A 15,580-nucleotide genomic window follows, 5' to 3' on the forward strand; every position below is an offset into this window, starting at 1 on the left:
GAGGAGGTAACCAGGATACAGTCCCTTTTTTATACAGGAAGAACACAAATAGATTCGCAATAAGTTAATCCTACGGGAAAACATACTGATTATTAAACAACTGGAGCAGCATTTGGACCAATAGAGTTTTTTGTTTTACAGTAGCTTCATGATCATCATTGTTACTTGGCTTAGACTGATACAGACAAGTGAAACAAGGTTGTTTATCTAAACCAAAGCAAACAGATGGTAAGCTCTTTCTCCAACATGACTCTATTATTATGCTAAAATGCATCCAGTCTACCAGTCTTTCTCTCTCTCTAAGAGCTTCTATTTCTCTTTGCTAAAGCTTCCATTGTTGTTCATGCACTAGCTTCGGTAATTGACATCAGGTGATGAAGAGCAAAACCCAATCCAATCTACTTACATTGCACAAGCAAAAAGCCAAGGCCCTTTGCGTCAATCACAACAACAATAATCACAATTTGTGAATTGAAATGGAGGGGAAATGCTATTAAATAATTGTATGCCTCAATGAGGAGGGGAAAGCTGTGTGTAGCTCCCAGCCCACACAGATAATTAGACTGAATCATTCTGTGGCGCAACAACAAGACAACAATGAAAGATTTAGCCTTCTGCTGTGCACACAAATACAACTATTGCTGTGTAAACGCTGCAATCGATAACTCCGCTCTGACATCCCGGTACCATAATCCACAGAGTAGAACCTGAATTGTACATATACATGGGAATAACTGTACAAGGTGTAATGTACGTTCCTACTGTATATCGTAGTTTGTCTGCATTCTGGCAACGACTAAATAATGTATTAAGAGTGAAATGAGAAATGATATAATGGATCGTTATAGAGGGAACTTTCCTTTATTACAGCGTGTTATAGTCCACCAGACATTGGGATGGGATTGATGGAGTTACTTATCAGCCTACTTTTACAGAGAGTGGATGACTGATATCGATACCCAGATGCTGTTTGATTGGCGTTTAACCCATGCATAATTAACTGTAATTTATGTCCCTGCTCACATGTTGGGATCACTTGGCTGTCACTTTCATTCATTCTGTAATTGCTTGGTCTATTCACGTTAAACAAAGGAGAGGGTAATTTAGTTGAGGGAGGCAGTTATACATACAGTGGGGCAAAAAAACGTATTTAGTCAGCCACCAATTGTGCAAGTTCTCCCACTTCAAAAGATGAGAGAGGCCTGTAATTTTCATCATAGGTAAACATCAACTATGAGAGACAAAATGAGGGACAATTTTAATGAATTGATTTGCAAATTATGGTGGAAAATAAATATTTGGTCAATAACAAAAGTTTATCTCAATACTCTTCACAAGGTTTTCACACACTGTTGCTGGTATTTTGGCCCATTCCTCCATGCTGATCTCCTCTAAAGCAGTGATGTTTTGGGGCTGTTGCTGGGCAACACAGACTTTCAACTCCCTCCAAAGATTTTCTATGGAATTGAGATCTGGAGACTGGCTAGGCCACTCCAGGACCTTGAAATGCTTCTTACAAAGCCACTCCTTCGTTGCCCGGGCGGTGTGTTTGGGATCATTGTCATGCTGAAAGACCCAGCCACATTTCATCTTCAATGCCCTTGCTGATGGAAGGAGGTTTTCACTCAAAATCTCACGATACATGGCCCCATTCATCCTTTCCTTTACACGGATCAGTCGTCAGCCCCAAAGCATGATGTTTCCACCCCCATGCTTCACAGTAGGTATGGTGTTCTTTGGATGCAACTCAGCATTCTTTGTCCTCCAAACACAACGAGTTGAGTTTTTACCAAAAAGTTATATTTTGGTTTCATCTGACCATATGACATTCTCCCAATCTTCTTCTGGATCATCCAAATGCTCTCTAGCAAACTTCAGACGGGCCTGGACATGTACTGGCTTAAGCAGGGGGACACGTCTGGCACTGCAGGATTTGAGTCCCTGGCGGCGTAGTGTGTTATTGATGGTAGGCTTTGTTACTTTGGTCCCAGCTCTCTGCAGGTCATCCACTAGGTCCCCCGGTGTGGTTCTGGGATTTTTGCTCACTGTTCTTGTGATAATTTTGACCCCACGGGGTGAGATCTTGCGTGGAGCCCCAGATCGAGGGAGATTATTAGTGGTCTTGTATGTCTTCCATTTCCTAATAATTGCTCCCACAGTTGATTTATTCAAACCAAGCTGCTTACCTATTGCAGATTCAGTCTTCCCATCCTGGTGCAGGTCTACAATTTTGTTTCTGGTGTCCTTTGACAGCTCTTTGGTCTTGGCCATAGTGGAGTTTGGAGTGTGACTGTTTGAGGTTGTGGACAGGTGTCTTATACTGATAACAAGTTCAAACAGGTGCCATTAATACAGGTAACGAGTGGAGAACAGAGTAGCCTCTTAAAGAAGAAGTTACAGGTCTGTGAGAGCCAGAAATCTTGCTTGTATGTAGGTGACCAAATACTTATTTTCCACCATAATTTGCAAATAAATTCATAAAAAAATACTACAATGTGATTTTCTGGATTTCTTTTCTCATTTTGTCTGTCATAGTTGAAGTGTACCTATGATGAAAATTACAGGCCTTTCTCATCTTTTTAAGTGGGAGTACTTGCACAATTGGTGGCTGACTAAATAATTTTTTGCCCCACTGTACATTTCATGTTGCAAATCCACCCACTAGTTGTCGCGCATGATATTAGAATATTGGTGTCATAGGTCATAGGTTGAAGTCAATTATCTATTGTACACTGTGTGGGCTCCCGAGTGGCGCAGCAGTCTAAGGTGCACAATTGGCCCAGTGTGGTCAGGGTTAGGGTTTGGCCAGGGTAGGCCATCATTGTAAATAATAATTTATTCTTAACTGATTTGCATAGTTAAATAAAGGTTCAATAAAAAATAAAAATAAGGAAGCTTCCCAGAACTCGGAGAGAAGAATGTCAAAGTTTTGGACTATTTTATCAGCTCCCTACAGACATTTCAAGCTCCGACTTCATCTCTTCCCTTTGGATCACGGCTCCCTGCACCTCCCACTTCCCCCAGACCGGTTCAGTCTTGTCCATTAAAGCTTTTGGCCAGCTCCTCCACCCACACCATGACACGGAGGGCCTGTAACCACCAAACTTGTGAAAAACATTATTCTGACTCTGTATTTGTGTGGGTGTGTGTGTGCAGCCTGGTCTATAATATAATAATAATATATGCCATTTAGCAGACGCTTTTATCCAAAGCGACTTACAGTCATGTGTGCATACATTCTACGTATGGGTGGTCCCGGGGATCGAACCCACTACCCTGGCGTTACAAGCGCCATGCTCTACCAACTGAGCTACAGAAGGACCACATAGACTAGACGTATTAGTATGATATGGAACATTTGGTATGCTTACATGAGACAGCAGTCTTCTTATTAAGGGAAAAACGAAAGTAGGGTGGTTGGTCAGGGTGGATGGGTAGGCAGGTGTATAATGTGAAAGTCTAGCAACCCAAAGGTAACATGTTTGAATGTCATTATGGACAACATTAGCATTTTAGCTAATTAGCAACTACTTAGCATGTTAGCTAACCCTTCCCATAACCTTAATTTATTAGTTTATTGTACTTTTTACCCATTTTTCTCCCCAATTGGTAGTCTAAGTCTTGTCCCATCGCTGCTACTCCCGTATGGACTCGTGAGAGGTGAGGTTCGAGAGCCATGCGTCCTCCGCAACCCGATCCAGCCAAGCTGCATTGCTTCTTGACACACTGCTCGCTTAACCCGTAAGTCAGCCACATGTGTTGGAGGAAACAACGTATAATAGCTACCGAAGTCAGCGTGCAGCGTGCATGCGCACAGCCCGCCACAGTCGTCGCTAGAGCGTGATGGTAAAAAGACATCACGGCCAGCCAAACCCTTCCCTAACACGGACGATGCTGGGCCAATTGTGCCGCCTCATGGGTCTTCCAGTCTCAGCTGGCTGCGACACAGCCAGGGATCGAACCCGGGTCTGTAGTTACACCGCCTTAGACCGCTGTGCCACCTTAGTCACCTAGCTAACGTTAGCGATAGCCACCTAGCCACCTAGCTAACGTTAGCCACAACAGATTGGAATTCATTACATATCATACATTTTACAAATCTGTAGCATATTGTACGAATTGCAATGCATTGCATATCACACAAATTGTAAATCATAACATATCATACGAAATGGGATGATGGACATCCACAAATGAATACATACCATATGAAACGTAACATATCTTCTCATCCTAATTGGAGTGTCCTGGGTTTACATTTACTATGTTACATCTACTCCTGAGTCCAGGTTGGTGTGTGTGTGTGAGTGTCAGTGTGTGTAATAGAGAGAGTGTGAGTGTGTTTGTCGACACACTGAATTCATTAACTCAGCCAGGACACAGATCGTCGGCCACACGCTAGCATGATGTCATGTCCCACTTCTTGTAACCCACTGAGAAGAGCGTGACCCGATCTGACCATGGGAAAGTGCATCATGTAGCTTGGACAGTAGTCCATTAGTGACATATACTTGTTGTACAAAGCGTTAGGAACACCTTCCTAATATTGAGTTGCCCCCCCTTTTTGCCGTCAGAACAGCGTCAGTTCGTCGGGGTATGGACTCTACAAGTTGTCGAAAGCATTCCGCAGGAACGCTGGCCCATGTTGACTACAACGATTCCTACAGTTGTGTCAAGTTGGTTGGATGTCCTTTGAGTGGTGGACCATTTTTGATACACACGGGAAACTGTTGATAGTGAAAAACCCATCAGCATTGCAGTTCTTGACACACTAAAAACGGTGCGCCTGGCACCTACTACCATACCCCGTTCAAAGGAACTTTTGTCATGTCCATTCAACCTCTGAATGGCACACATACAGTGGCAAGAACAGTATCTGAACCCTTTTGCAATGACCTGGATTTCTGCATAAATTGGTCATAAAATTTGATCTGATCTTCATCGAAGTCACAACAATAGACAAACACAGTTTGCTTAAACTAATAACACACCAACAATTATAGGTTGTCATGTCTTTACTCAACACACCGTATAAACATTCACAGTGCAGGGTGGAAAAAGTATGTGAACCCTCAGATTTAATAACTGGTTGACCCTCCTTTGGCAGCAATAACCTCAACCAAAGTTTTCTGTAGTTGTGGATCAGACCTGCACAACGGTCAAGAGGAATGTTGGACCATTCTTCTTTACAAAACTGTTTCAGATCAGCAACATTCTTGGGATGTCTGGTGTGAACCGCTCTTTTGAGGTCATGCCACAGCATCTCAATCGGGTTGAGGTCATGACTCTGACTGGGCCACTCCTGAAGGCATATTTTCTTCTGTTGAAGCCATTCTGTTGTTGATTTACTTTTGTGTTTTGGGTCGTTGTCCTGTTGCATCGCCCAACTTCTATTGAGGTTCAATTGTCGGACAGATAGCCTTACATTCTCCTGCAAAATGTCTTGATAAACTTGGGAATTCATTTTTCTGTTGATGATAGCAAGCTGTCCAAGGCCCTGAGACAGTAAAGCAGTCCCAAACCATGATGCTCCTCCACCATACTTTATAGTTGGGATGAGGTTTTGATGTTTGTGTGCTGTGCCTTTTTTTCTCCACACATAGTGTTGTGTGTTCCTTCCAAACAACTCAACTTTAGTTTCATCTGTCCACAGAATATTTTTGCCAGTTGCACTGTGGAACATCCAGATGCTCTTTTGCGAACTTGTTTTTTTTGGACATCAGTGGCTTCTTCCGTAGTGTCCTATCATGAACACCAATCAAATTTAGTGTTTAACATATCATAGACTCGTCAACAGAGATGTTGGCATGTTCCAGTCTTTAGCTGACACTCTAGGATTCTTCTTAACCTCATTGAGCATTTTGTGCTGTACTCTAGCAGTCATCTTTGCAGGACGGCCACTCCTAGGGAGAGTAGCAACAGTGCTGAACTTTCTCCATTTATAGACAATTTGTCTTACCGTGGACTGATGAACATCAAGGCTTTTAGAGATACTTTTGTAACCCTTTCCAGCTTTTTGCAAGTCAACATTTCTTAATCTTGGGTCTTCTGAGATCTCTTTTGTTTGAGGCATGGTTCACATCAGGCAATGCTTCTTGTGAATAGCAAACTCACAATTTTGTGAGTGTTTTTATATGGCAGGGCAGCTCTAACCAACATCTCCAATCTCGTCTCAATGATTGAACTCCAGGTTAGCTTACTCCTGACTCCAATTAGCTTTTGGGGTTCACATACATTTTCCAACCTACCCTGTAAGTGTTTAAATGATAATAATTTGTGTGTTATTAGTTTAAGCAGACTGTGTTTGTCTGTTATTGTGACTTAGAATAAGATCAGATCTAATTTATGACCAATTTATGCAGAAATCCAGATAATCCCACATACTTGTTCTTGCCACTGTACACAATCACTGTCTCAATTGTCTCAAGGCTTAAACATCGTTCTTTAGCCTGTCTCCTCCCCTTCATCTACACTGATTGAAGTGGATTTAATTAACAAGTGACATAAATAAGGCATCCTAGCTTTCACCTGGATTCACCTGGTCAGTCTATGTCATGGAAAGAGCAGGTGTTCCTAATGTTTTGTGCACTCAGTATATATATATATATACTATGGTCAAATGCAGAGGTGCTTAATAGATGAACAAACAGAATACATGAACTGTGAACACGTATGACTAATAATAAAGAGCTTTTAGGTTGTGAGTGAGCTAAAAGAAAGGGGAAATAGGGATACAGGTACTGAAGTCTTAAAGGGATACTTCAGGAGGAAATGAAGACCTTTATCTACTTCCCCAGATGTGTATGCCTCTGCGTGCAGTTTGAAGGGAGTTGCTAACTAGCGTTAGCGCAATGACTGTAAGTGTCTGGTTTTGCACTGACACAAGTTAACATTGGCTCGCTTCATTGCCAAAATCCCGAAGTATCACTTTAATGAGGAGCAACAGAGACAGCAAACACACAACAGCCCAACAAGTGGCACTCCAAAACAACAGCACACCCACTCCTCCTCTGCTGAGCTCTCACCACTCACTCCATCACTGTCACAGCCTGAATTACTGTCTTGACTGGCTGCACCCTCTCCAGTACCACATACACACAGTGTTGACTGGCTGCCCCTCTCCAGTACCACATATACACAGTGTTGACTGGCTGCCCCTCTCCAGTACCACTTCCACACAGTGTTGACTGGCTGCCCCTCTCCAGTACCACGTACACACAGTGTTGACTGGCTGCCCCTCTCCAGTACCACGTACACACAGTGTTGACTGGCTGCCCCTCTCCAGTACCACTTACACACAGTGTTGACTGGCTGCCCCTCTCCAGTACTACGTACACACAGTGTTGACTGGTTGCCCCTCTCCAGTACCACTTACACACAGTGTTGACTGGCTGCCCCTCTCCAGTACCACTTACACACTGTTTTGACTGGCTGCCTCTCTCCAGTACCACTTACACACAGTGTTGACTGGCTGCCCCTCTCCAGTACCACTTACACACAGTGTTGACTGGCTGCCCCTCTCCAGTACCATGTACACACAGTGTTGACTGGCTGCCCCTCTCCAGTACCACTTACACACTGTCTTGACTGGCTGCCCCTCTCCAGTACCACTTACACACTGTCTTGACTGGCTGTCCCTCTCCAGTACCACGTACACACAGTGTTGACTGGCTGCCCCTCTCCAGTACCACTTACACACTGTCTTGACTGGCTGTCCCTCTCCAGTACCACGTACACACAGTGTTGACTGGCTGCCCCTCTCTAATACCACTTACACACAGTTTGACTGGCTGCCCCTCTCCAGTACCACTTACACACAGTGCTGGGGAGTGGTGAACTACATATAGTTCTACTAGTAATTTAATTACATTTTGTAGTAGTAGTGGAGTGATAGTTGGACTAAGTGGTAGTTGAACTAAATTCAAATCTAGGTAGTGTTTTCAGTGGTTCATTATTTGCTTTGCCATGCAGTGGTGTAGCTTCAATCTATAGCTAGTTGACTCCTAACATCGCTAGTAGTAATAAGTATAATTTTGTCTTCATCTAGTGTGTTTTTAGTACTGTATTTTTGCTAGCTAGGGCCATTTACTTTAAGTGCTGTCTGTATTTCCAGTAGCCTACTTAGTGTATGAACTGATGACTGCTCAGCAGCCACTAGGATACCTGGGGCGGCAGGTAGCCTAGTGGTTAGAGCGTTGGGCCAGTAACCAAAAGTTTGCTATATCAAATCCCTGAACATGGTAGTTAACCCAGTGTTCCTAGGCTGTCATTGTAAATAAGAATTTGTTCTTAACTGACTTGCCTAGTTAAACAAAGGTTAAACTTTAAAAAATGACTTGTGGCTGATTGTTGACACATCAACCAGGAATAAAGGGCAGGGCAATTTGTGACTGTTATTGTTTTGGTAATCAGTGGTTGTATTGGAGGGGGAGTGGTTAACCTCCTCTCCTATGCAATCAGCAATTAGTACCGGGAGGTGTGCTCTTCACCTCAGCTAGGCAATTAGCAATTAGTGTCAAGCCAGTCAAGGCTTCAAGACGGGTCACTCAACTGAGACTGCTCTCCTCTGTGTCACGGAGGCTTTTCGCTCTTCCAAAGCTGACTCTCTCTCCTCTGTTCTCATCCTCCTCGATCTATCTTCTGCCTTCGACACTGTGAACCATCAGATCATCCTCTCCACCCTCTCAGGGCTGGGTGTCTCAGGGTCTGCACACTCTTGGATTGCATCCTACCTGGGAGGCCACTCCTACCAGTTGATGTGGAGAGGATCTATGTCTATACCACTTACTCTCACTACTGGTGTCCCCCAGGGCTTGGTTCTAGGCCCTCACCTCTTCTCTCTATATGTAGCCAGGTGGTAAAAACACGTAGCTGTATTCATTTATATCCACTAGATGGCACAGTCCCTTTAAGAGAGCCTTAAATAATGTGTGAGAGAGGTTATACGATTGTGCATGCTTAGTGTGTAAGAGAGCAAGCAATTACATCAGAGAGCTGTTGAAATCCATCGTGGGTCCAATGATACTTTAGATGGGTAAATACTGCATTTTATCTTACTCTTGTACCGGAATATATCATATTCTGCATCATCTGCAGTGTATAAGAGTTTGTTTTGTAATATTTATGCAAGATGGTCATGCTAGCTTGTTGATACTTTCAGATTGACATGAGGATGTTAGCTTCTTGCCAGCTGAATACCAGTGCTCTCAAAACCACGTGGTGGAGTTGATAACATTATTTGAAGCAAGTAAATATCAGAATGACATTCTGTTTCCTGTAAAGCTTCAGGGTGTTATATTTTGTTTGATTTTTTAATCATAATTTAAATATTGATATAATATTTCCCCCAGTCCATTCTGGGTGAGATGAGGATCTACTCTTCCATGAGGGGTTAAATAATATTGTAATCAGACTACAGATACGTTTGAAAAACTAGATGATTACTTTTAAAATCCGAAAGGATGTTTGCCGGGAAAAATGTGACACTCTCTTAATGTTTTCTTAATTACATTCATATCAGCATTGTAAAAAGGCGCAACTTTAAGTTTGTTCCACCTGAGCGTCTCTGACCACAAGTCAGAGTCCACTATGATGACACACCAAATGTGTTTGATGGATCGTGGAAAAATATCAGAAATATTTTGTAGGCTACAGTCCAAGCTATATCTTCCAATGGTTATATCATCCAAAGATTATGCAACTTGAATAAACGCTTGGAGGTCAGGATGAGAGCAGTGGTGTAGTCTATGGTGATACGGATATCACTTATTATTGGTACCTATGTAGCGCATTGATGTGAATCACACTGCCGCTCTCTCATTTAGCTATTTGTGCCTTATCGGCTTGTGGTTGTAGTGGATGGCTGTTCAGAAATACAAATGTGTATTTGAACCCAATAATGGTTGAATTTAAGATGCCTATCAATCTTTGTTTTTGAAACCAGTGGACAGGCAGGAAAAAATGCTCTTTTACAACAGCTGCATATTGCGGATCCCAGGCTATGGAATCAAATTGGGGCTTTTATTGCTCAATCTAATTCATGCTGATAAAAAACAAAATCCATAGGCCTAATGGACACATGCTCAAACTCGTACACTTTTGATAGACTTAATAGGGCAATCTGTAGTTGCTACATCCATTTTTGGACATATACATTATATATATTAAGGTAAAGATAGAATTTAATCATAATATTATGTCACGCCTGCTCCCACTCTCCCTCCCGGGCACTAGAGAGCGCCAGGCTGCCCAGCACTACGCACTCCTGCCACCATCATTACGCACACCTTTTTCCCTCGTCACACTCTTCAGTAATTCATTGGACTCACCTGGAGTCCAATAAATGCCTCCAATGAATGCCTCTAATGCCTCTTAAGGGAAAAGTCATCTAAAAGTAACTGAATGTAATCCGATTCCGTTACTGAGTTTGGGTAATCCAAAAGTTACGTTACTGATTACAATTTTGGACAGGTAACTGGTAACTGTAAAGGATTACATTTAGAAAGTAATCTACCCGACCCTGCATACACACCAAGTCACTCGGCTCCGTCATATCCTCGCATGGTCTCTCCTATCATTGCTATGCAGATGACATTGAACTCCTTTTCTTCTTCAGTCCCTTCTGACACCCAGGTGGAGACACAAATCTCTGCGTGCCTGGCAGATATCGTGCCTGGCCCACGACAAGACGGAGCTTTGTTATTTCTCCTAGATATAGGACAGACACTTCAAAACCTTATTCCTTAGGATTTCATTTTTTTTACTGTCTTTTTTGCCATTGATGGATGTGTTATTCAATGTGTTTCTGTGGTATTTGGTACTGAAGGCCAAATTCAATATTTTCTCAAATACTTTTCAAATATATTTTTGGTATACCTAAAGGGTCCTAAAATGTTAAATCAAATAGCTAAATGATCCATGGTAGGACCATCTTAAAACAATTCCATATGCCAGTTCATAACCCACCCCCCAACATCTTCGAGAATCTGTGTTAATCCCACAGCAGCCCCCTCCCCCCCAAAAAGTTTTGCTTCTCGATGGTTCTAATGCTTGACACCATGCGATTTGAATGAGATAGTCATAAATATATTTCAATCTGTATCGCTGTAGTTCTGAGTTAATAAAATGTCAAGGTAGCTGCCAATTGAGCCCGCAGCATTTGCAGTCTCCACGAACGCAGGGACATTGCCTTTAAATCGAGCTATAACGCTGATCTTCCCCAATACTTTGGCGATATGATTTGAATCCTGCACAAAATCAAAGCTAAAAGTTAAAGGTGGTCATATTTCCATTGACCCGCTGACACAAAATCAAAGTGGAAATCTTACAATGAAAAGTCACAATGTATTAAACACAACTTGTTCACAACTTGTAAATGACCTCACCAGTAAATTACAATCAATCAAACCCATTGTAACACTGCAGGCATCCCAATTAGGTGGGCACGGAGGGTGGCACAAAGGCAGAAAGGCTTGAGTAAAGGGTATACTTACGGGTGCCATCAAAGTGGTTGGCGATGGTGTCTAGGAAGGTGTTCTGGGGGGCCAGGAGGCCCTTCATCACAGGCATGTTGTCCAACGATGAAGACAGAGCCGGGCTCACAGAGTCACTCCATCCCCCAACAGACAGAGCTGAGAGGAGGGCGAGTCAGACCAACGTGACTCTGCAGTCTGCACTTCAACAGATGTTTCTCCTTGTTCCTGCCTCAGCACTCAGCTACAGGTCAGCTGGGCATCAGTGGCATTTACCTCAGTCTCAGGTTTATAGTCTTCCTTCTTCCACCTTTCCTCTTTATCCCAAGTAAGGCTGCTAATCTTTCTCTTTAGCTCCTTCCTTCTCTGTAGTGTGGGGAGTTATTCTTCTCACCGCGGATCAAGCTAAGGTGTTGTAACTCACTGTCAGCTTCGAGGCATCAAGTTAGGTAGTGTATCTCTCTGTTCTTCTCTCCTCACAGATCAGTCTGAAGTCTCATCTAGTCCCAGCAGGAGAGAAGGATGCGCACGCCACTTCCGTTATCTGAGTCTGTACTCTCTCTCTCTCTCTCTCTCTCTCTCTCTCTCTCTCTCTCTCTCTCTCTCTCTCTATCACACAGTCTTTGCCATTCTCTATCGCTCTCTCATCCCTCTCTCCCTGTTTCTGTGTCTTTGTCTCTCTCTCTCTCTCTCTCTCTCCCACCCTCTACTCTCTCTTTCTCTACCTCCCTTTCCTCTTTCTCTTTTGTCTCTCTCTCTCTCTTCCACCGAAAGTGAGAGCCCCCTGCTTCTCTCCACTTCTCACTGTTTATTAACAATCAATTGATATGTTCATTCTCCTTCTTGCGCACTCTCTATACCTTATTTTACTCTGTCCTCTCGTCATCTCTCTCCTTCACACACTAATAGACACTCTCTCTTGTTGCACCTCCTCTAACAGAAACAATGGCAGTCAGTAGACCAGTGAATCTCATCTGGCTTTCTCTTTCGTTCTGCCCCATCCCCTCCCTCTTTTTCTGCTGTGCACACCACTGCCATCATCCACTTCTGATCCTGTATCCTTACTAGGAAATAGGGAAGAGAATACCCATGTATACCTGTTGACATGCACAGGGAGGCAAATTGTACACGCACGCATGTAGGCACACATGCACGCACACACACAGCTTTAGAATATATAAGGAACAAGATTCACATGTATATACATAAACACATACTGTACATCATCAAAAGCCTCTAAGGTCTTATAAGCGTCTTACCCAGCTAGCACATAATGTTCTGAGAACCATGTTTCTTAACGCTTGGTGAGAGCATGGTTGTCCTCTGGTTATTTTGCATACAACCTTCCCACAACGTTCTTGTTATGCAGGTGAATGAGGACCCAAAAGCGACTTAGCGAAAACAGAGTCTTTATTCCAGTAAATGGCAAAAGTAATAATCCTGGAAAACTCAAGACGAAAACAAAACAGGAAAAAACTTAAATCCACTCGTAGTAACGAGGACAGACTGGAGACTCGACCATTGACTGCAGGTTGCTTCGGGAAGGCACCGACCGCAGCAGACTAAGACACCTGCTCACACGCAGCATCTGAAGGAGACAAGACACGACAGGGCGAGACAAGGACACAGCACAGCGAACATCATACAAGGATCCGACAAGGACAGAAGTGGAAAACAAGGGGAGAAATAGGGACTCTAATCAGAGGACAAAATAGGGGACAGGTGTGAAAAGACTAAATGAGTGAGTTAGGAGAATGAGGAACAGCTGGGAGCAGGAACGGAACGATAGAGAGAAGAGAGAGAGGGAGGGGAGAGAGAGGGATAGAAAAAGGGAACGAACCTAATAAGACCAGCAGGGGGAAACGAACAGAAGGGAAAGCACAAGGACAAGACAATATATGACAAAACATGACAGTACCCCCCCACTCACCGAGCGCCTCCTGGCGCACTCGAGGAGGAATCCTGGCGGCAACGGAGGAAATCATCAATCAGCGAACGGTCCAGCACGTCCCGAGATGGAACCCAACTCCTCTCCTCAGGACCGTAACCCTCCCAATCCACTAAGTACTGGTGACCACGTCCCCGAGAACGCATGTCCATGATCCTACGTACCTTGTAAATAGGTGCGCCCTCGACAAGGACGGGGGGAGGGAAGACGAACGGGGGTGCGAAGAAAGGGCTTGACACAGGAGACATGGAAGACAGGATGGACCCGACGAAGATGTCGCGGAAGAAGCAGTCGCACAGCGACAGGATTGACGACCTGGGAGACACGGAATGGACCAATGAACCGCGGAGTCAACTTACGAGAAGCTGTCGTAAGGGGAAGGTTACGAGTGGAAAGCCACACTCTCTGGCCGCGACAATACCTAGGACTCTTAATCCTACGTTTATTGGCGGCTCTCACAGTCTGCGCCCTGTAACGGCAAAGTGCAGACCTCACCCTCCTCCAGGTGCGCTCACAACGTTGGACAAACGCCTGAGCGGAGGGAACGCTGGACTCGGCGAGCTGGGACGAGAACAGAGGAGGCTGGTAACCCAGACTACTCTGAAACGGAGATAGCCCGGTAGCAGACGAAGGAAGCGAGTTGTGAGCGTATTCTGCCCAGGGAGCTGTTCTGCCCAAGACGCAGGGTTTCTAAAAGAAAGGCTGCGTAGTATGCGACCAATCATCTGATTGGCCCTTTCTGCTTGACCGTTAGACTGGGGATGAAAACCGGAAGAGAGACTGACGGAAGCACCAATCAAACGACAGAACTCCCTCCAAAACTGTGACGTGAATTGCGGATCTCTGTCTGAAACGGCGTCTAACGGGAGGCCATGAATTCTGAACACATTCTCGATGATGATTTGTGCCGTCTCCTTAGCGGAAGGAAGCTTAGCGAGGGGAATGAAATGTGCCGCCTTAGAGAACCTATCGACAACCGTAAGAATCACAGTCTTCCCCGCAGACGAAGGCAGACCGGTAATGAAGTCTAAGGCGATGTGAGACCATGGTCGAGAAGGAATGGGAAGCGGTCTGAGACGACCGGCAGGAGGAGAGTTACCTGACTTAGTCTGCGCGCAGTCCGAACAAGCAGCCACGAAACGGCGCGTGTCACGCTCCTGAGTAGGCCACCAAAAGCGCTGGCGAATAGAAGCAAGTGTACCTCGAACGCCGGGATGGCCAGCTAACTTGGCAGAGTGAGCCCACTGAAGAACAGCCAGAAGAGTAGAAACAGGAACGAAAAGAAGGTTACTAGGACAAGCGCGCGGCGACGCAGTGTGAGTGAGTGCTTGTTTAACCTGTCTCTCAATTCCCCAGACTGTCAACCCGACAACACGCCCATAAGGAAGAATCCCCTCGGGATCGGTAGAAGCCACAGAAGAACTAAAGAGACGGGATAAGGCATCAGGCTTAGTGTTCTTATTACCCGGGCGATAAGAAATCACAAACTCGAAACGAGCGAAAAACAACGCCCAACGAGCTTGACGTGCATTAAGTCGTTTGGCAGAACGGATGTACTCAAGGTTCTTATGGTCAGTCCAAACGACAAAAGGAACGGTCGCCCCCTCCAACCACTGTCGCCATTCGCCTAGGGCTAAGCGGATGGCGAGCAGTTCGCGGTTACCCACATCATAGTTGCGTTCCGATGGCGACAGGCGGTGAGAAAAATAAGCGCAAGGATGGACCTTATCGTCAGACTGGAAGCGCTGGGATAGAATGGCTCCCACGCCCACCTCTGAAGCGTCAACCTCGACAATGAATTGTTTAGTGACGTCAGGAGTAACGAGGATAGGAGCGGACGTAAAACGCTTCTTGAGGAGATCAAAAGCTCCCTGGGCGGAACCGGACCACTTAAAGCATGTCTTGACAGAAGTAAGAGCTGTGAGAGGGACAGCAACTTGACCGAAATTACGAATGAAACGCCGATAGAAATTAGCGAAACCTAGAAAGCGCTGCAACTCGACACGTGACCTTGGAACGGGCCAATCACTGACAGCCTGGACCTTAGCGGGATCCATCTGAATGCCTTCAGCGGAAATAACAGAACCGAGAAAAGTGACAGAGGAGACATGAAAGGCGCACTTCTCAGCCTTCACGTAGAGACAATTCTCTAAAAGGCGTT

General features: G+C 44.7%; 1 protein-coding gene across 1 annotated transcript in view; it reads right to left on the reverse strand.

The window, feature by feature from the left end:
- The window catches only part of LOC124016345 (potassium voltage-gated channel subfamily H member 4-like), a 28,979-nt gene extending 17,142 nt beyond the window's left edge, over positions 1-11,837 (reverse strand). Inside the window, exon 1 of the mRNA XM_046331897.1 lies at positions 11,493-11,837. Coding sequence (XP_046187853.1) covers positions 11,493-11,568 — 76 coding nt within the window. The 5' untranslated portion in view covers positions 11,569-11,837. The remainder of the gene's footprint in view (positions 1-11,492) is intronic.
- Positions 11,838-15,580: the final 3,743 nt, after the last annotated feature.

The sequence above is a fragment of the Oncorhynchus gorbuscha genome, linkage group LG26 (assembly GCF_021184085.1).
Source record: "Oncorhynchus gorbuscha isolate QuinsamMale2020 ecotype Even-year linkage group LG26, OgorEven_v1.0, whole genome shotgun sequence".
Classification (NCBI taxonomy): Eukaryota; Metazoa; Chordata; class Actinopteri; order Salmoniformes; family Salmonidae; genus Oncorhynchus; species Oncorhynchus gorbuscha.